General features: G+C 40.0%; 1 protein-coding gene across 2 annotated transcripts in view; it reads right to left on the bottom strand.

Moving 5' to 3' along the window:
- Positions 1-532: 532 nt before the first annotated feature.
- Positions 533-21,046, bottom strand: part of EMCN (endomucin) — a 53,965-nt gene continuing 33,451 nt past the window's right edge. For both annotated transcript variants that reach the window (XM_051619402.1, XM_051619403.1), the window contains 6 exons: positions 18,080-18,151; positions 16,723-16,818; positions 14,972-14,996; positions 13,909-13,970; positions 2,708-2,770; positions 533-2,212 (listed from right to left, as the gene is read on the bottom strand). In XM_051619402.1, coding sequence (XP_051475362.1) covers positions 2,712-2,770; positions 13,909-13,970; positions 14,972-14,996; positions 16,723-16,818; positions 18,080-18,151 — 314 coding nt within the window. In that variant the 3' untranslated portion in view covers positions 533-2,212; positions 2,708-2,711. The remainder of the gene's footprint in view (positions 2,213-2,707; positions 2,771-13,908; positions 13,971-14,971; positions 14,997-16,722; positions 16,819-18,079; positions 18,152-21,046) is intronic.

Here is a 21,046-nt window from a genome sequence, read left to right as displayed (position 1 = left end):
TAAACATCAGTTCTCTCCTGACCCTTCTCAAGGATGGGGGACATTCACACATTTCCCTTCACCACAAGGTCTGTTGCCTCAGGGTTAAGAGGATCACGGTTTTCATTTCTGCTCTCCATTAAACCATGTCTTTTGCTTCACACACACAAGCCAGTCACTTTGAGATACATTTCCAAGCCTTCTTAAGAGAGCTTGGTTGTCTGTCATGCCCCTTATGATGAAAAGCCCAAACATCTTCCCCTGTTTTGCTGGTTTTCTTTTCCTGTAGCAAGATTTGTAGTGAGCCCTGCTTTCTCCTCATCAAATCTTGTAATGAGTTTTCTGTACTCCACTTGCCACCCCCAGCATGCCTTCTGCAAGGTCTCATGCTCCTCCTGCCACCATTATGCCCAGAATATCTAATGTCTACTCTCTAGGCTCACTGTAAAGAGTCCAGCTCACCCTGTGGTACAGGAATGCAGAGAAATAAACAACAGTTACACTAGGTACTGGTAAAGAACTGCACTTCTGCAGAGAGAAAAATCAGAGCAGCTTAATAAAGAGAATAACTTTTAATAGGCAGTTAATTTTTTTTCTTGACACAATATGGTAGTTTCTGAACAAATTTAGCACTATATATATTTCACAATATTTCTCTACTTTTTTCTACTGTCCTTTTGGTATGATGCAACATGCTACAAAACACTCTTTTTTTTTTTTTTAACCACATGGAAATCTGCAATGATTGCTTTATTCATAGGATTCTTTGGCAATCAGGAATCTAATACTTGCAGATACCCACTACTGTATGATGCCTGACATTTTTGAAGTTAGCATCCAAGACTCCTCTGCTCCTGAGCAACCCAAGTGATCCTGGAATACCTGAGTGAACCATCTAAGTTCAGCTGCAGCACAGAGGACACTTATTGGTTCCCTATTTTTTACAGAGCTTCATCGAAAGTTTCTCTTGATGCCTCTAAGAAATAAGAGTAACAGTCAAGCACAGGGAAATTAACCCTTCTTAGCTTTGTGTATAAGCATGAACTAACTAATCGGTTCAATCTCTTACCATACTGCTCAGTACGTTTTATTATTTCAGGGAGGGAAAGTGGAGAAAGAAGTTCCTCAAAAACATGGTATCAACAGGTCTCAAAACCTGGATGATCATCTTGGCTCTTGGCCCTGCACTTGCACCACCAGTTGTCTTCTTCCCTTTTGCCAATAAAACAATGGAGGTTCTTGGCATGCTACCAGAGTCAGTGGATTGAGACTGAGCAGAGTAATACCATTTTCAAACATTTATAGTTCTAGAAAAGTAGGATACATGCAGGTGGAAGCACTACATGATATTTTTGAATTGCCAGGTCTGTACAAATTAAGAGACTCTGTAATTTGCACTTGAAACACTCTTTAAGCTTCTAGAGTTCTCCAATAACCCACAGGAATCCCATGCATTACTCAGAACAGAGGAAAGAAGGTTAATCTGTAAAATTGCTTATCTTGCTGGCCTGCCCTGTGCTCCCCAGGCTATTATAGGATACATATTTATAGCCCATATAATGCAATTAGCCAAGGAACAGGTGAAAATAAACTATGTTGCCTGCTGCATTACAAGGACCATACTCAGTAATTTACAGAACTTTAAAGAGCCTCAGTGCAAGGTATATTCCTCCCTTCACAGAAAACAGTACACACCCCAGCATTTCACCCAGGCATCCCATCCTGTAAACATTTATGACAAGCAAAGTGTGTGCTACAGTGAGGAGCCTCAAGGAAATCACTGCATTAATTTTCAGAGTGGCAATTTGCCCAGTACTGTTTCAGGGGTTAGGCCCTGTTTGTGTTTTGCTACATACAATTAAAAGAAAACCCTATCCACCTTCAGTTCAACAAACTATGCTGACATATTCCCTCCTGTACGGGCAGAAAGTGTTTTTAGTAACTACTATGCAAATACCACCTGATTTTTACATTCTCTTTAACCTTCTTGAAAGTTTTCCTGCTTTTACTATATGTGAAAATAATAAATACATATGATATAGTTATTAAGCCATCAAAACATTATGAGTCATTTCAGAAGGGACAGGAGACACCTGAGATTTATAAGTCAAGAGCTGGTCATTAACACAAGTGTCCTGCCAGGTAAAAAGCTTCTGCTGCTCCACATTTCCTGTGGAACTGCAACTTTGGTAGAATCTTCCTGCATATTGAGATAAAACTGGTTGCTTCACACCTGAAAAGACAAAAGTATCTCAAGATTATTATTATTTCAGGTAAGGTTGTTCAGAAACATAAGAGTAAGCTGAATTGGATTTACATAGAGTAAATCCAATATGGGACAGACAATAAGGAGTAAATCCATTGTCCAGGACATCGTCCTGCATCTGCACAAGCAGAACCACCTCTGTGTTTTCAGTAAAGAAAACACACCTAAGGAGTGAAAATACAACCAGGAGTGCTGAACAATTAAAGCAAAATACCATGCTTATAAAGGTCTACCTCTGCAAGATGGCAGCTTCTTCAGTTCCCCCATTTGCCTGGGACACTGTTCTTGATGGTGTCTTCAAGACAAGCTTTGTTTAAGCCATTGCTCCTGGAGGCTGCTGCTAGCTGAAGTAATTGCTGGTTTTGTTTGGCATTTTTAACTCTTTTGTTTAATCACATGGCACAACTCTGAGATTAATAAACACTAATTTTAGGGGACATAAGACAAAGGCAATAAACTTACGTATTTATTGCTGAGGTGTGAAGAGTTGCCGAGTTTTATTCTTCCCCTGAGATGAGTGCTCTCCTAAGAAACAGAAGATATATTTGCATCAGTTCAACACGCAAAGACAAAAGGACTAGTGAGTCAAGTGGGAACACATCACCAACCACTGTACAAACTAGCCAGTCTCCTTGTCAGTCTTGAGCAGCAAAAACTGTCCACACAACAGATTTTTGCTACTCTCTCTGTTTTACAGCTTCCCTTGTGATTTGCTCTCAAATGGTGGGCTACTACTACAAAGTATTTCCAAGGTGGTTCTCAAAGGGTTAGAAAAGGCATAACACTTTAATTTTTAACTATGATTGGAACATTACATTATAAAAAGCAAAAGATGCAACTATAAAATTAATTTTTGCTGATCTCACAGACAGCAGCTCTGTTCCTCCAAAGCAGGAAAATGAACATTGAACAACTTCAGTCTATGGACAATTCTCACTCCTTCCCTGGAGAAGAGGAGCCACTGCCAGCAGTTACAGGCAGACAAATAAGCCCCCAGATGAGGATGTGTTTACAGCTGTCCTATTTCCAAATGCATGTCCAGGAATGCCAGCGGAATTTCTTTGCATGAGAGATTCATACATAGAGATTAACATTCTAGCATATGATCTGTAGCCTGGGATTGAAAACTGTAACACGAATTAGGATTATAACAAATTCACCTATTAGGTATCTAAAAAATTAGCAGTCAAATTTAATAGTTGCACTCCTGAAGAAAATAGAAAAGACTTGTCAATGGTTTTTGGACAGCTTTTCCTGGAAGCAAAAAAGGCTGTTTAATTTAGTTCAGCCTTTTGGAGATGAGTAGAAAACTTGGTATCTAACAGGGTACAGTAAGAAACACTGGAAATTGTTCAAAAATAGTGTGCTGGAATGGTGTTCACTTCCCAAGTGTTCAATTTTGGATAAAATTTATTTTAAAACACTGTAAATTGTTGCTAAGTTAGAGCTTCAGGAGTTCTGATGATGTTAAATTTCAGCTAAAATGCCCTTCAGCAACTACGTAAATAATTCATAATATAACGTTTAAGAGAAAAGGAAAGCACAAGTTTCTGATAGGAAAAAGTGAAACATTTCAACAAGATTTATACATTTTTTATAAGTGAAAAATTTTTGTTAGATAAAAATACTGTTTTGAAAGGCTAAAATAAAGTGAACCAGCTCAAATATTGTACTGTTTTGTAGTAACAAAGGAATAAGATTTTCAAGACCTCGCATTTCTTTAATTTACTTGTATATTTGTTTCTTCCTTTATTACTTATTCCTTCTTCATATTTCTACTTTCCTTGTTCAATACACAGAAACAGAAGATACAATAGGGTGTGAAAGGGAGAAATGGGCAAGACTGTTTAAAAAAGAAGGTGTAGAAGAAGTTAATTGAGAAATACATTATCATGGAGAAGATAACAAATAGTTGTAATAAGTACCAGGACTTTGTTATCAGTTCTACTCTCAGCTGGTTGCTCCTCTGCCTACTGCTAGAAATCAGGCAGACTTGCATGAAAGACTGATACTCTGCACCACAAGAAAATACCATGTCTAAGGAGAGGCTCCAGAGCCAGCTCCAGAGCCAGGTCCCTGAATAAGACCTTGTTGCTTTGGATCAGAGTATGAAGTAGGTGAGGCAGCACTGGTGGCTCAAGCAGCACCTGCTGACAGTGGTGCTTGGAACAGGACTGGTGAACTTGCCTTACTGCAGACCTCAAGACAGCAGCACACAGACACTCACGTGCCCTGCATAGATTTTCTGGTGCTGTACGTGCCAATTCCTGGAAATAGTGAACTGCCACAAACTATTGTGGGGGACAATGTCCTCCTGTAAAACCAGTGATTGTCCGATGACGGTTCAATGCAGGCAGGGATACCCTGCATTGCAGGAGCCTGCAAGAATTCTGAAACAAAGTTATCGGTTCTCTGTGGTTGCAAATGTGTCTGCAGGTATTTGCATTACAGGTTCTATAATCATTAGTGTCAACTAGCAATTCAGTGATGAAGAGAGAATGATTATATACTGGAGGAGAAACGGTCACAGAGATGCTCTGATAAAAGAAACAAGAGTCACACAGTTTTAGATACAGGGCTGCAGGACACCTCCAGGCTGCACAGACAGCTGTCTAGAACAATTCTGGATTCTAATGGTTCAGCAGTTTGATGTTGTACTAAATATCCAGCTGCAACACAAAGAGCAAATTAAGAAGAACATTAACGTTAGTTGCAAGTGGAAGACAGTTTTATTGATCTCAAAATAGCCTTCACTGGCAGAAATAAATTCCAAGAGTGCAAAAAAACCAAACTTGCCCTCAAACCATCACCCACTAACAATAAGACCTTGCATCCCATAAAGGAAATTAAAAACTAATACTTGTGTTTAGTATTTTGTTAGAACAGCTGACATTTTAATTGACTGAGGGAATTATTTCACACCGGTCTGTTTGCCAGTGGAGAAAACACACAATGCAGGGGCAGTGCTCAGCCAGTCTAGATGGATTATCTGCTTGGTTTGAAGTCTGTTGTCGAGAAAGAAGGGGTGTAGGTAATGCCAACAGGAGCAAAACTGGACACCAACATCAGTGAAAAATCTACTTTTGTGGATTCTGGGTTATCCATTTAGGGGAGGGTAACACACTTAAAATCCAGTGTTGCACACCAGGGGATAGAAGGTCTCAAGAGAGATTTGAATCATCAGGTTCTAACGCTACAGTTCAACAGCATCTAGCATAAAGGGAACCTCATATTGGTTGATCTCACTTGATAGGTACCATGGCAATGATTTTCTGATAATGTGTTGAAAGTTCATTGCATGTTTGTCTACTTCGATAAGTAAATGAGTGAACTGCAAAAAGTGGACAATAGGGAACTGGAGGAAAGTATCTGGTGCAGTTATCAAAGCACTGTCAACTACACAGCTGCAAGTGCAATGTGACCCCCTTTATCTGTGGTCCTGCCTTGTGACACCTCTTGTGATGGAGGAGGAGTTATGGTCTCATATAGATGGGCAGAAGCAGCGAGAAGCCAACTTCATCTATATCACACACTTCTACAAAAATTGAAAGAAACTGTGCAGTTTGAGAAAGAGGCATTAGGAAGAATGTTTGGAAAATGCAATCACATTGATACTGACATGGAAGCTTTAGTTGAGATGCAAACCCTTCCATTAAACCTTTTATTCTCCCTCTCATCCTCTGATGTTGCACCTGCTTGTTGATTTTTGTCTAACACTGGACTGTAAACTCAAAGACAGGCACCATGAAATCTCCAAACATTATTGTTATCTCATACAAACAGATCTGCAGTTAAACTAACTTTTTGCCACAGGGGATATAACAAATTCATGGAAATAAAAGCCAAGGAGAAATAGAAAGCACCAAAGATACAATCTCTGGTTCAGGATGTCACCAAGCCACAGCCTGCTGGAAGCTATGGCAGAGGATACATTCCTAGACTCCTTCCCTTCACATCTCACGCTGGCCACGCTCAGTGGCAATATTTGAGGCTACATACATTCAGGATCTAAGCAGGTACAGCTGGCTCAGATCAAAGTTTCTTAACTTCAATATTAAAAGAGAAGGTGTTTTAGCAACTGCTGTAACACAGCGGCAGCCTTTCATAGGCACAGCCTCTCACGTGGCACCTCCCAAACACTTCTGCTGGAGCCCTGATTGCTGAGTCAGACCAGTAAATTGGCAGTGTAGGGCACTGGGCCTGATCCAATACACACTGCACACATCCTCCTCTAAAATGCAGTCATGCCTAAAAAGGATAAGGAAAATGCACTAGGAAAAAAAAAATGTATCCACAACTCCTGATCCTTCAACATACTTTAGGTGCATGGGAAGTAGACTCAGCACACAGATACTGAGGACTCTGCAAAGTTAAATGTTTAACCAGGAAAGTAACAGTACTTCAATGAAAATGCAAATTTTTCTTCCCAATTAAAATTTCACTTGTGCAGTATTTTAATTGATTTTTCACTCTCACAGATATCCTCCTTTATTACTATTGATGCTCGATCCTGATGCCAGTGTATGTGAATAATTATTGAGCACATAATCAGCTGAAATTATAGATCGTATAAAATCCAGTCTGAAACTCTGAAACAAACATATCTTAGTCTCACCTTTGTGGAAGGCTACTGTATTAATCTCACTGTAATTTCCTCCCTGCCCTTCATTTGATTCAGAATCTGAATATGTGATTCAGAACACACACACACACTGCAGAACATGATGATACAAAAAAGAGTTAGCAGGTCATATCACCACAAGTACAGAAAGTCTTTGACCTGGGCAAAGCCTTCTTCGACATTATTGGGAAAGCTGGAAGACAATGGATATAAAAAACAGTCTTTGACCTAAAAAAATTGGTTGTACTGCATCTCAGATCTCACTGTAAGAAAAAATGAGTTGTACTGTTATTTCACTGTAATATCTGCTGCTGAGAAATTGCTAATAAATGGCAATCTGGTTTAGAGCAAAGAATTAAAGCAAACGTTTAATAAAACATGATTGCAGAAACCTATTTTTTATAAAAGTATAAAACTATCTTTGCAGACATTAGAATCTAGATGTCTGCTTTTACCATGCTGGATTAAAAGAAAGAGGAGTGCATTACAGGTGCTGGAGAACAGCCTTGAGTGGGACCTGGTGCCTGGATGCACTGGGCTGGGCTTGGTGTGGACCAACGGGCCCAGCACCGGCGACGAGCTGCAGCGCTCCCCTGCCACACACTTCACCCGCAGCTCTGCAAACTGCTCCTCACCACTGTCAGCAGGACAGAAGGCTCCGTACAATACACCATGGCATAGAGAGCATGTATGGAAATGTTCATTTGAAGGACGGGAAGGAAACTGCTGCTGAACAGCCAGAAAAGGGTGGGGAGTTGGCTCCCCCAACAGAGGAATGTCTCAGAAAGCTGCAGGCTGGAGAGTTAGCAAACATTCCACAGATGAAATCATCACCTGACCCTCAGTGGTCTCTGATTGTAAGAGACTGCTTCAAAAACTCATGCAAGCATGCACAGCTCACAAACTGAATCAGAAATACAGAAGGAAGCATACACTATTTAGTGGTTTTGACTACAGTTTTGCCCAGAAGTCTCAGCTGGAAGTGTGTGTGGTCAGATCTTTGTGGTGCGAGTAAACACAAGTAGAATGCAGCCACAAGCTGCAAAAGGCTGAAAAAGTTTATTCTTTGGTTTCTATGAAGAAAGAAAACACAACTTCAGGCCATTATACAATAAAAGGTAAAAAAAACCTCCAGAGTATCAGAAAATGAGAAAGGAAAGGGAAGCAGGTACTTGATCTATCTCATTGTTGTGAGGGGACTCTTTCCTATGAAGAATCTTCCAGGTTTTCTACCTGCAGGGAATAAAAATAAGACATTGAAACTACAGCTCATAATAAGTAAAAGAAACAATCTATATCATAGCCTCACATTAGGAGGAACATCCAGCTTTTCCTCCTTGTAAGCATGCAGCATGCCAGCAGACTGCTCTCTGCTGACCTGCGTTGCTTATCTTGCCAGTGAGAGGAGGGGGGAAGGGAATTTTCGGTGACAGAGTGCCTCACCTAGAGACCTGGCTTCTTCATCCACTCCTTGAGGCATCCACCTGGATCCTAGACAAAATGACAGAGATTAAACTACTAACGCCTGTGGAGAACACCCATGGCTTGCTATGGCACCATGCCCCCTGGAAGGGGTAAATTTCCTTGGGCTGGGGCCCTAATGAGGTAGTAAACAAAAATTTCTTACCTTCTTAAGTGCCGCAGCCCATGCTCAGATGTGCTCAGCATAACAGAAACCAAAGAGGAGTAATCCTCTACCCCAGCTCAAGATTTGTCCAGTTCTACCACAGCCACAAGCAGAATAATGAAAACATCCCAGAATGTGGAGATTGATGGAAACCAGTGATGAAGATATTGTCATTCAACCACATCATTTCAGAAGACCACAGGGTTTTCCAGGTCCAAACCCTAGCACCACAGTGGATGGTCTTGTCAGCTGCTGAACTTCATGTGTATTCCAATGACTGAGGAAAGTTTTAGGGCTGAATGAGAACAAGTTCTTTTCCTTTGGTCTGTGATGATTTTGGTGCTTGGTCACCTATGTATAGTGTAGTCATCAGCCTCTGACATCAAAGGCTAGAAATCCTCAGAGCCTTTACAGAGAAGGCTTTGGAAATTCAGGAAGTCCAGAGGAATGCTGCAGACACAAACTAGAGTAACCTTAAGAGAGACTGAAGCTATCTGATTAATCTATGCCGTGAAATCCCACGTATCTTCAAGATAGGTAGCTCAACTTGTGCAAAGGATGCATGCAAGAAATGTCATTAAAATCTATAGGCAGGAGGTACATTCAGTTGAAGAAGCAGGTAACAGCTCTAAGGTTGTTACAACTTATCAGACAGGAGCTTTTGGAAGAGATATGGAGCATATGGGGAATGCCTGTTGTTCTACATCCTCAGTTAATACTACTTTGTACTGCACTGCCATCTGAAAGCACCTCTAGAGATCAATTTATCCCTTTCTCCAATGTGATTACAGTAAGTTAAGGGTGTTCCACATGTGACAGGTCAGGTGTCTCCTTAAATGTCCATGTATGCCTAGCACATTTTCCCAGCTTTGTTTAGTAGCAACATTTAAATTTTCATTTGTGTCCACAGTGGGTGTCTTGGGAAGCCCCAATGCAGACATGTACCATGGACCCTTCTCCAGCCACCTTCCATTCCAGGTGCCTCACCAAAATCTGAGCCACATCAGCTTTGAAGTATTTAAAATCTTTCCAGCAAATTCAACACAAAACAGGCAATACCCCTAGAAGCAGAGCAAGTCATATCCTACCTATCCTGTCAAAAGAGCACACATTGGTTAGAAAACATGCCCTAACAAATCATCTTATCCTCAGGTGCCAGTTTTATACCTAACCACTCTGAAATATTATGTTACTTGCCACATTTCTATAGACTTTATATTGAATATTGAACTGGTGTGCTGATACTGTAAAGACCCTTTATACATTTTACCTTTTCTAGAATGGGTACTCAAGGCAAGGGCCATAAAAGAAAATTGCCAAGTCATTACTCAGGTATCAGTATTTCCATCATGCATCATTCATCTGTATGGAATAGCCTTACCACAATTTCTATTCCTTAACCTTTCTATTACTGAAGAATTTCCATCCCTCAACATTTTTCATGAGTTGTAAAAGGCAATCAATACCTTCACTGGTTTCCAGTGAAATATGCGAGAACCCTTACAGCAAAAGTTAGACACATTTTCAAGACAAGCAATACTTTATCATTAACATCACGGATAATTATATTGATCTCTTAGACATCAAGTATCTTGTATCTTATATTCTTATGAAACATACCTAGCACTGACAAGCCAAACATGCTGCTCTGTTGCTTACATTGAATCCCAAATAAGAAATATTTTTGCAGGTAGATTTTCTGGAGCTCTGTATTGTAGAAGAACATTTATTATCCCACCTTCAATTTGTCAACATGGAATGGTTGTAGCAAATCTTGAATTTGCACATTAGTGGAAACCTTTTGAGACTATTCACTATTTTGAGTGTTGTTAACCAACTCAAGTTTTCACATAAGAAGCGTGTATAGGCACTTATCTTGCCTCAGGCATTGCATGTTGCAGTTGACTGGCAAATGCATGTGAAAAATTCAGTGTTTAGTTCTGTCCGGTTTTTTACTTTACATCAGTTCTCAACCAGTACTGCCTTAGAGCTTGTAAGCCATCAGCAATTCCATCTTTCTAAGGAGAGTTTTAAAAAAATGAGAAAATTAAAGCTCTATTTTACCTAGTGTTCTTGACAATACTGCTAGATTAAAAAACATTATTTTAGTCCAGGCTTAATTGAAGACTGTTCTTTTCCTGTATCTTTCACATTAATTGTAGTTATTTGAAATAATATTTTTTACTAAATCTAATTCAGCTCTGCTTCTGAAAAAAGGAGTCTCTCTTTTTGCTTTTAACTTCTAGTCAGAACCTAATTTTAGATGCCCTAAAGTAGGATTCATCAGTAGTCAATGGACCTCCATAGGTCAGCTCATTTCAGTTCAAGACATATGCCCAAAACAGACAGGATAAATAGCCCTCTGGACTTTTAGATCACTTTCCACCAACTATGCGAAGGTAGCTTAGTTTTTAGAGAGATAAAATAAGGCAAGATTAAAGTCACCATAACATTTGATCACAATATATCATGTACAACACTGAAACAGGGTTTTTCTAAGTTGCAACCTACTTTGTTTTGTATATGTGTTCTTTAGACATTTTGAAACAAACATGCAATCTCAAAATCTTCTGTTTGGAATAAAAGAAGTAAAAATAGAAATAAAATTTTAAAAAAACACCAAACAAAACCAAAACATAACCTGTACTTAAAATTAAGCTTAAATTGAATATATGTCAAAGCAGAACTTTGTTGTATGTATGCTTGACCTTAGGCAGCTGAGCCTAATTGATAGTGAGAGGCTGATATAGGTCTACCTATAAGGTTACTGCTACTCTTAAGAACTTTCTAGTTTTAGTCAAAACCTTTCATAGTTTTGTTGGTATGTACAATCAGAGGCAGCTATAATACACACTTCCTAAGTAGTTGGCCAATGAATCTATCTTTTAATTAAGGTGGATTATGTTTGTCTAAAAAGGACAAAGAAGAACATACATAAAGATGTTTTAGTAATTTTAAGAGGTACTGTGAGTCAGACTTTTCTCATGTTTCTATCTGTACCATAAGAAATATTTGCCTTTATGCACGAGCTTTTAATACAGCAAGTAAATCTTATTCAAAAGGGCAGGCATCCTAACACATTGAAGAATACCTATGAGTATGAGTGACAAAGGCCCTCCTTCCAGAGTGCTTTTAATTTAAGAAGTGTCTCTAAAAACCTGGGGAAAAGCAGGACTTCCATTTCTATTTAATTTTGAAGCATAGAAAGATGTAAGAATTCAAGATAAAATAGCAGCTAGTTTAAATATGAATTGTATTAATGAGAAGAGGACAAGAATCTTGTCTTCTAAGTGGTTATGACTCATACCTTCCAATTATAGCATGCATACATCACACTTTAGTAAAAAAAGAATATCAAGCATCCTCTGGATGGAAGAAACTCAGATTCGTGGTGATCTAGCAGCTGATTAACAGGCGCCAGACCACATCTTGTGAAAAAAAAATGTGAACCTGAGTCTTTACTCATTTACCCTGCTGTGAAAAACAAACAATTCTGCTGCTGCCAATAAAGTTACGCTCTTGTTGAAACCAGTATGAGGGCATAATCAATCAAAAAGTTTATGAATTCCATTTTCTGACTTCACTTAGCTTTCAAAAAAATTACTATGGTTCTAAATATAAACACACACAACTCCAAACCCCTTAAAAATAAATCCAGAAGTCCATTCCCATACACTAATAAATAAATAGATAGATTACAAATCTCAAACCAGGACAAAATCGCTTAAGTGCCAAGGTCTAGCTTGCATTTGCTCAGAAGCAGTGGGGCAGAATGATGCAACCTGCAATGAGGTGTGTTTCTCCTCCCACTCTAGCCTGCTGGTATGCTGCTCTGTACCTGCAAGGATGCAGGGACCATGTTGCAAGGGCTGCCAAAGCCACCCTGTGGGTCTTTTGGATCATGCAAAAGCTTTTGGAAACTGCAGAGAAGGCTGGAAACTGCAAATTATGACTTGCCAACAAGTAGAAGATAGTTCAGATAAAGTGCTGTGTGTCACAGGACTTTGCAAGAATTTAGAGGAAAGGGGAGAGCACCTATAGGGAAATCTCTGAAATCTCAGTAGGGAAAACAGATGGCCAGAAACCCAAAGGAAAAAAAAAAGAAAAAAAAAAAAGAAAAAGGTTTTTATACCTAAAAAGCATGAAGAAACTGCTTTTCCTGGAGGACTTTTGCAGATGACACAGGAACAAAGGTTGGACCCTACATGGCTGAGGAAGCAAACTGCAAAGGGTGAAGGAGAGAAGTTTCACCATGAGTAGCTTTACCGTGAGAGATTTTGATTTTGGGGGTGCTTTGGGGGTGGGTTTTTTGTTTTGTTTTGTTGAATAGCTGGGAATCGGATTAGTTGGAATTTTTTTCTGCCTTGGTCTTATTTTATGCTACTCTATTTCTTGCAGAACCTGTAACTGCATCCATCTCTTCACTTGGTACTGATGATATTTTACTTTCTTTTGTGCATGTTATCTATAACCTCCATCCCAAGGTTTTATTAGGCACATATTTTACTAGAAACTGGTAGTGAAGCACAGGACAGAGGAATTTGCAATGAGAGTAGGATTTTGAATGCAAAGGCTGGTTGGGTGCAGGGCTGACTGAACTGTCAACACCACCTCCAGCAGAGTCCTCTTTACATACAGCACTGACTCCCAAACCTTTTGGCCCCTGGGATATTACCAGTCCACAAACTTCTCTCTTATGAGGAAAGGTGGAGAGAGCTGGGACACTTTAGCCTGTAGAAGAGAAGGCTGAAGGGAGCCTTTATTAATGTCTATAAATATCAAAAGGGCGAGTGCAAGGGGGATGGAGTCAAGCTCTTTTCAGTAGTGGCCAGAAATAGGACAAGGGGAAATGGGCATAAACTGGAACACAGGAAAGTTCCATCTGAACAGGAGAGAAAACTTCTTTACTATGAGGGTGACAGAGCACTGGAATGGGCTGCTCAGGGGGGTTGTGGACTCTCCTTCTCTGGAAACATTCAAGACCTGCCTGGATGCAGTCCTGTGTGACATGCTCTAGGCAATCCTGCTTTGGCAGAGGGGTCAGACTAGATGATCTCTACAAGTCCCCTCCATCCCAATGGTTCTGTGATTCCTTGTATAGCCAGATCCAGACAATCAAGATGCTGCTGTGGTTACTCCTGTACATGTCTAGCTGTAGAACACTTACCATCGATGCTGTTAAAAAGTTATTTTCCCCAAACCAGTCACACTTCTCACTTCCAAATACTGATAACCACACAGTGTAGCTGCCCTGCAGCTCCACAGGCTCCCAGTCTGCAGATCTGCACTATAGAGGAACTGTTTGCAGTGACTTTGACCTGACTGGAACTGAAGGTGATTTTACTATTGGAAATGACATCCCCAAACTGCTCCTCTCCAGGCTCAGAAAGACCTACACACAGAGGATATGCTTACCAGTGTCAGGAGAAGTTGTCTTCACAGAAAGAAGCTTGACTCCTTCTTTGTCTGATTGTGCCCTGTTTAAGTCAGAAAACAGTTAAGCAGACAATGAGCATGCTGCTCATCATGCACCTTGGTCAGCCAAATAAAATTCTATGATCCAGAGGAGGCAGCACCTACGCCAGTCTCTGCTGACTGGCTTGAAATGGGTTATGGATGGCATCATGGATAAGTCTTGGTGGCGGAAAATACCACATACCAATATTTCTGAAAACACATTTCTCTTAAAAATATGTAATAAATCAAGTTGCATGACTCCAGGTTCAATCTACTGCTCTACAGAAGTTCATCTCAAGGAAAAGAGGGAGTAATCCTTTTTTTCTCTATTAATACAAGGCTTTTAGCCACACTGAATTTCAAGAAAGACCACTTTAGATGTCCAGGGAGTCAGGACTAGCAAGTAAATCAGCAGCCCAGGTGTTGCTTTTGGTCATACAAAACACAGAGGCCACAGCCAGACTCAACTATACTTCTTCTAATGGTTCTTTCTCAGTTTCACACTCCTGAAACTCCTTATGCCAAAACTGTTTTAACTGAGCCTCTGCAAATGGACTCGTGGAGAGAAAACGGAGCAGAGGAAAATGAAATAATGGAGGACACAAGAAAAAGAAGGAGAAAACTAATCCTGAATTTAAAAAACATTTAAAAAAGAGAAAACATGAACTCAAAATGGAGGTGGGAAAGGATAGGGGGAAAAACAATCAAAGGGGCAAAAATTGATAAAAAGAGAAAAAAGACTGGGCTGGTTGGTCATGCAGCACAGCATAAGTAGTTTATATGTTTCAAAAAGGTCCTCTGAAAAACAGTCGAGAGCTGGAATAGCTGCTTATCATGCATACAGGTGTACAATAACTACAAGCACATTACTTTCAACAGGATACTTCTCTCTTTGGGGTGGCAACCACTTATTATTATGTTTAAGCAGAGAAAGATCAAAGAAAATCTCATGCAGAATCTGCTACATTCACAAGTGCCCATGACAGATCTCAAAGCAATGAAAAGACAGGATTCAACCTACTGTTCAGCGCCGTTCTCTTGTGTCTCTGAAAGAAGGAACAAAGTTAATATATTTTTCACTGCTGGAACTCAGTTAAGTAAACATTGAGACGTAGCTATTGCAGTTGCTAGTAAAAGGCTTAATTGTGATTTTGCGGTATTGTATTAAGTACATTAACAAAATCAACCAGCTTGAATAGTACTTGGTGCTTTTCTAGTTTGTCTTTTCCAAAGGTATTCATGTCACCTATGAAAATGAACTGCTATTGCTTGAACTGATACTTCTGGAAACTAGGGAGAATGATCTGTGACTTGTAGAAGAGCAGAAGTGCATTTTTCCCTGCAGCTCTCAAATGCCTGGGTAGCTGGCACAGAGGAGGTAAGCATGCAACAGATCTTGAGTGCATAACATCCGAGCTAAAAGATACAGGGTGAGGGGAGTGAGGGAACAAGCTGCCAGGCTGTACGCTCTGGGGGGTCGAACCTGGCACAACATCTGAGAACAGTCTGTTGATCCCTGCTGATGGAGAATGGGTTTCTCCCCAAAATGAATCATACACCTAACATTTTATTCTTGGGTGCAAGTACAGGCAGATGGATGGGGCTGAGGGGTTGTACTCGAGACACAGAGCCAATTCTAGCCCGATGGCACTAGGCACAGGGCTCCCCATTTGCAGGGGAAGCACACTGGATAGACTTGAACAAATCCTGCAGGAGGCACCACAGCTACTGATCTTGTCTAGGTTCCAAGTGAATTTGCTAGTACTGTGCCTGCTGGCATTTGTGCATGGGGGAGGTTGGCAAAGAAACGTTCTCACATCTTTACCTCTTGATTCCAAGTATTCAGTAATTTCCAAAGCAAGGATCACACCTTCCGCTTATCTGGGTCTAGTTTTCCATGTCATTGGCTAAATCGGTTGCAACACACTGTTTGCCTTGGTCTACAGCTTCACTACCCTGTTGTGATTTTATATTTCCAAAGCATGGTGATTTCACAGTTGAAGCTCTGCACAGGTCTCCTAACTCATGCCAGCTTGCAGGGAGAAAAAAAAACCCACAGTCTGAATTCAGATCTGGGTTTTCACTTAATAGAGAATTACACTTGCCTGTGGCCCACTCAGACAACTCTTTGAAACAGTTGGCAAATACGATTTAATGAAATTACACCCCCCATTATTTTAAGTGTTTTATGGACAGCAGTGAAACAGATGCTGGAATTTGCCAATCTGTCAAAATGACTGCTTCTGAAAATACTTTTTGCTCAGGGCTTTTGTGCCCATGAGCATTATACAGTACTGGAAAATTTTATTTCTATCTGTATGCATGTATGTATATATCAGGTATTTCCTAGAAGAAAGCGCTGATATTTCTTTGCTTGTATCTAGAACAGATATAAAATAAATAGTGATTTTGTTAAACAATATCTCCAAGCTGTTTTCCAGAAGTTTTTACTTTTTCTACCAGATTGATTGATTGTGTTAGCATGGCTGCTTGTTAGCTCTTTGTAGCTGCAAAAGCATGAATAAAAAGCTTTATGGCATTATACATTCTCCAAAAATCAGAGACGTTTTTAGTCCCCCTGTTCTTCCCACTGAGTTTGAAAATGAAGCGTTACTTTCCTACTTTAGGCAAAATACTTTGAAATACAAGACGTCTTCCTATCAGACAATTGCAGCATATATGGTGAAGGTAATCTAAAAAGATCCTAGATATCTTTCAATAAGAAAAAGCACAATGATTTCTTTCCTGCCACAGAGAAAGCAAACCAAATACCTGGCGTTTTCTTCTGGCACATTCTGTACAAAGCCACCAGTGAGAAGACAGAAAGGGTAATGACTATCAAAGTGATGACTATTGGCAAGATAAAGCCTGCAAAAGAGGAAAAACATGGTATCAGTCTGGGGACCAATGTTGATAGCCACAAAAGGTTTTGCATAAGTTTTGTTTCAGGAATAAATTTTTGATATATGCTAAAAATATTTCCTCTTTTTTGAAAACAAGACTCATCTGAAATTCAGTAACTGAAGCGATTTTTTCCTTTTAACATTGAAAACCCAGAAAGACACCAAGGAGTTACATAACACAGTAACATTCCCCAGCAGCACTTACAACTAGGGATAGAAAATGCAAGATCTCCTTTTTAAATGAGGACATTTTTTCCTTTTATTATTTCCCACCATCTGCCATTTCCTGACAGGTGTTTCCCAGCCAAGAAGTAAAAAGGAAAGAATTATGTAATGAAGAGAAGCTTTCCTGGGGAAATATATAAGCCCAGTTTCTCCTCATTTTTTAATTTATTTTTATTTTTTTTTCTGGTAGCAATCAGCCACATTCAAATCTAGCAGGTGCTCTCTTGCCTGCTGGCCTAAGCCCTGTGTTGGAGGAGGCTGGGCTGCATCCCTGCAGCCTTCCTCACCATCAGCCATCACACCCGCCCGACATTCAGAAACAGCATCTTTGATGGCTCTTGATGCAATTAGTATTTAATATTCATATAGATGTGTGTGTGCATCTATGGAACTAGAGGGAGAACCTGGAGACAACTTTACACTGGAAAAACATCAAACATATTCTGCTAAGCCAGTACTTTGGGTAGGAAATAGCAGATTTGCCACAACACTCTTGCCCTAGAGATACATAACATTAAAATAAAAGATTAAATAACATGCATCATGCAAATATCAAGTGCTTGAGGAGTTTGAAGCAGACTCCCTCCTAGTCCTTCTTCATGACAGTATGAACAGCATATTAATATAATATAGCCAAAACAATATATTCATATAATAGATACTCATAATGGTACATGAACAATATTTTCATGTTTTCTTGTGCCTTCTCCCACAGAGAATGACTCTGTTCATCTTTTTTTTTCAGTGTTATCGCTTTGACTTCAGCTCTTGGGATAATTGTACTGCTCTCCAGTGAGAGTGGTGTCAACTTTTTAAGCTCTGTTACTTTTTGAGAGTTTTGTAACAGGCAGTTAAATTGGGTTTCTAATGGGGGCTACGTCTGGCAAGGCTAGAAATGAAACTGCCCGTTTCGTTTCTCTGCTACTACAATCACTCACTGAAAGCCAAACTGATCAACAACTGAAAACTCAAGAGCTGGGCAATAAAGCAGAAACACTCACTGGAATAGTGGATAGCACCCTCTGACACTTTCTTGTCTCCAGAACTGCTTTCAGGACTGCCAGATCCTAGATCTGCAAAATAAATATTGCCTTTCAGGTTAACATGTAATTGCCAGAACTCCCCAAATCACTCCCCTTGAAAAATTACTCTCCTAAAACAACTTCTATGTCTCCAGTTCTAGAGCCATTTGGTGCTCCACAGCTATAGTTCTTATCAGTAATACATGGATAACTTGGCGAGAGAGGTGGAAAAGTCTATCTAGTGTGACCTAGAAGAAACACCTACTTCGCATGGGTTCAGTCTTTCCTAGGATCACCTGCTTGTCCACTTACAAGTTATGAGCTACAAACTTTTTCACTTGCAGGAGGTTAAGGTACATTAGAAGAGATCACTGACAAGCAAATAATAAAGAGAGTAAAAATTATACCTGCCTCCAAAAGAAGAAAAACCAAAAGTTTTCACTAGTAGGTAAATAAAAGTGCTAACAGTAGATTAAGAAGTCTAAAGAGGTGCAATATTAGTAGCTAGCAATTTTCTTGAGAGTTGAGTATTATAAAGGGATGTGTGTGTTCTCTCTTCCACATGTGGGGACAGCAATGAGTGTTGGGAGCCTCAAGGCATTTTTTAAGGCAGGGTTTAAAGGAATGCATTTCTACCTGCAGGTAAAATTTGAATTTGGGTCAAGTATCAACAGTCCAAGGTATTTATTACCTTTTTGCATATAGTCTGTGGAAAAATCATCACTGAACTTCAAGAGAGAAAAAAAAGAAAAAGGAAACATTGGTGCTTCCCTAGTTCCATTATACAGCAGACAGGGCTGTTCTCCATATTGGATGGATGCTTGAGTAGTGTGCTCACTGCCACTGGAGAAGCTGCCCAGCTGGAATGGAGAGCAGGATGCCTGGCATCAAAGTGGTGATGCAGAGCTGAGCATTTCCATTGCTCATCTGAATATCAGAAATGGCCTTCAAACAAAGGCCCCGTGGAAGGTGGTGTGTTAAGCAGAGGCCCAGTAGAGAATATAGCTCTGTATGTAAGTAGTGAGAACATGGTAGCAGCTTCCAAGGCTCTATTGCAGGCTCTGATCCATTGCTCCAGGAGCCCATTAATCCCCCATACACCTGTAGGGATGCACAGAACAGGGCTCAACTTGAGCAGTAGAAACTACAATATTAGCTGGGTCATTAAACCAAATTTCCCAGGGCTGATTTGAGGGCTAGAATACAATTTTGTTCTGCTAAGTGTCTGAATGAGAGATCCATCTCTTTTACAGATAGATTTTTTTTTTTTACTTTTTTGTACAGGCAGTACATGTAATTCTAGTTTGGGGAATTAGCATAACAAGCAAGGTTTGTTTGTTCCAACCCTGAAGGGGTTTCTTGCTGCACTGATTTTAAAAACTCAAGCCCCACTACTGAGAAATATTTTGTTGACTGTTTTTTCCTCCACTATTTTGCTTTTGCTCATATTCCCATTTCACAACACACTGGTCTATTCAGATGTGTAAGAATATGTTGTCTCCTGATGCAAGAGGAGTAAAGCAGGCAACAGCAAGGGGCCAGTTTCTCCACAGGTTGCTGGATATGCCAGTATACTGGATTTTCCAGGTGAACAGGAGCCACATGTTGCTACTTAAAAATTTATGTGGAATGACTGGTACTGCAAAGGGAAAGATCTGAGAGGTCTGTATTTTCATTTTTATTCTACTGTTGTTCAGCTGAGCAAATTTTGGGCAGATGGTTTAGTTTCTCTGTTTCTCCCCCCCCCCTTCCCCCTTCTCCCTCTCTCCCCCTTTCATTTGTCTGGCCAGAGACTGAAACCTCCTGGAGAAAAATAATCACTTACTGTGAGCTTGTGTGGTGCCTAAACAATATAGCCACAGCTGAGGCATGCTGATGCGATAAGTGTAGGAAACAACAATTGTCTAAGGCCCTTATCTCTGAAAAATCACTGTTTCTTTAAAGCAGAAGTTCTCTCTCTGTGGTGCCTGTCTGCTGACGGGTGATAATGTAAGGATGGAAACTGTGAACCATCATCAAGTGACTGAAATAATTCTTATGAATACATAATTACATGTGAGTGCTTTAGATTTCCCAGGAAAATACTACTGCCCTTTTCACTACCTTATCTGATATACTGCATGATATACAGGGCAAGCAGGCAATCATCACAGCAATCAGTCAACAGAAACAAATTACACTGAAAAACACGGATGTATATCCCTGCATTTGTGCAGCATCTCCTTAGGAGAAAAACTGAGGATTCAAATTAACTGGTTATTTTCCTAGTTTTCTGTTAAATTACCAAGATATGAGTAGTGCAGGAAAGACAAATACCTAGGTTAGCGTTTTAACTACTTGAGACCATCAATGAGAAATACAGTAGCTAGAAAGCACCACTACTGAATGGATAAAATCGATTAAGGAATTAAAACCTTTAACTCAGTTATCCACTTAATTCATTGAAGTTTCTCACAAGGTAGGTCATCATGTCTACTTGCTCTGGAAAGCAAATCTAGAAGATATTTTCCAGCTACAGAATGATCTGGGATCAGAATAACAATTGAAGTAATACATCCATCATGGTAACAGGAGGGACAAACTTTTGCTGGCAGCAGCAAAACCTGGAGGGACTGGTACATTAGAGACTATTTCCTGATAAGCCCAGAGAAAGGAAAATAGGACAATACAGGTTCACTAGCACAGGAAATTCTTGCCTGAGTCTGGGACCTGCTGCTTCTAACCACAAAACAAGGAATGAGAACCACTGACAAGAACAAGCTCCTTGGTAAACACTCTATTTATAACAGTTTCCTAATTGCATCACGGAATACGCCAGGCCTGATTTTTCTTCTGTTCCCACCCTGTTTTCTTTTCAGCATCTGCTAGTTCAACATGGCATTCAGCTGAAATCACACCGAGGTTACTCATTGTGCAAGTTGAACATCACTCCTCTACTTCTCTGTA

This window comes from Apus apus, chromosome 4 (genome assembly GCF_020740795.1).
Source record: "Apus apus isolate bApuApu2 chromosome 4, bApuApu2.pri.cur, whole genome shotgun sequence".
NCBI classification, from domain to species: Eukaryota; Metazoa; Chordata; class Aves; order Apodiformes; family Apodidae; genus Apus; species Apus apus.
This window is presented reverse-complemented; position numbering and strand designations above follow the sequence as displayed.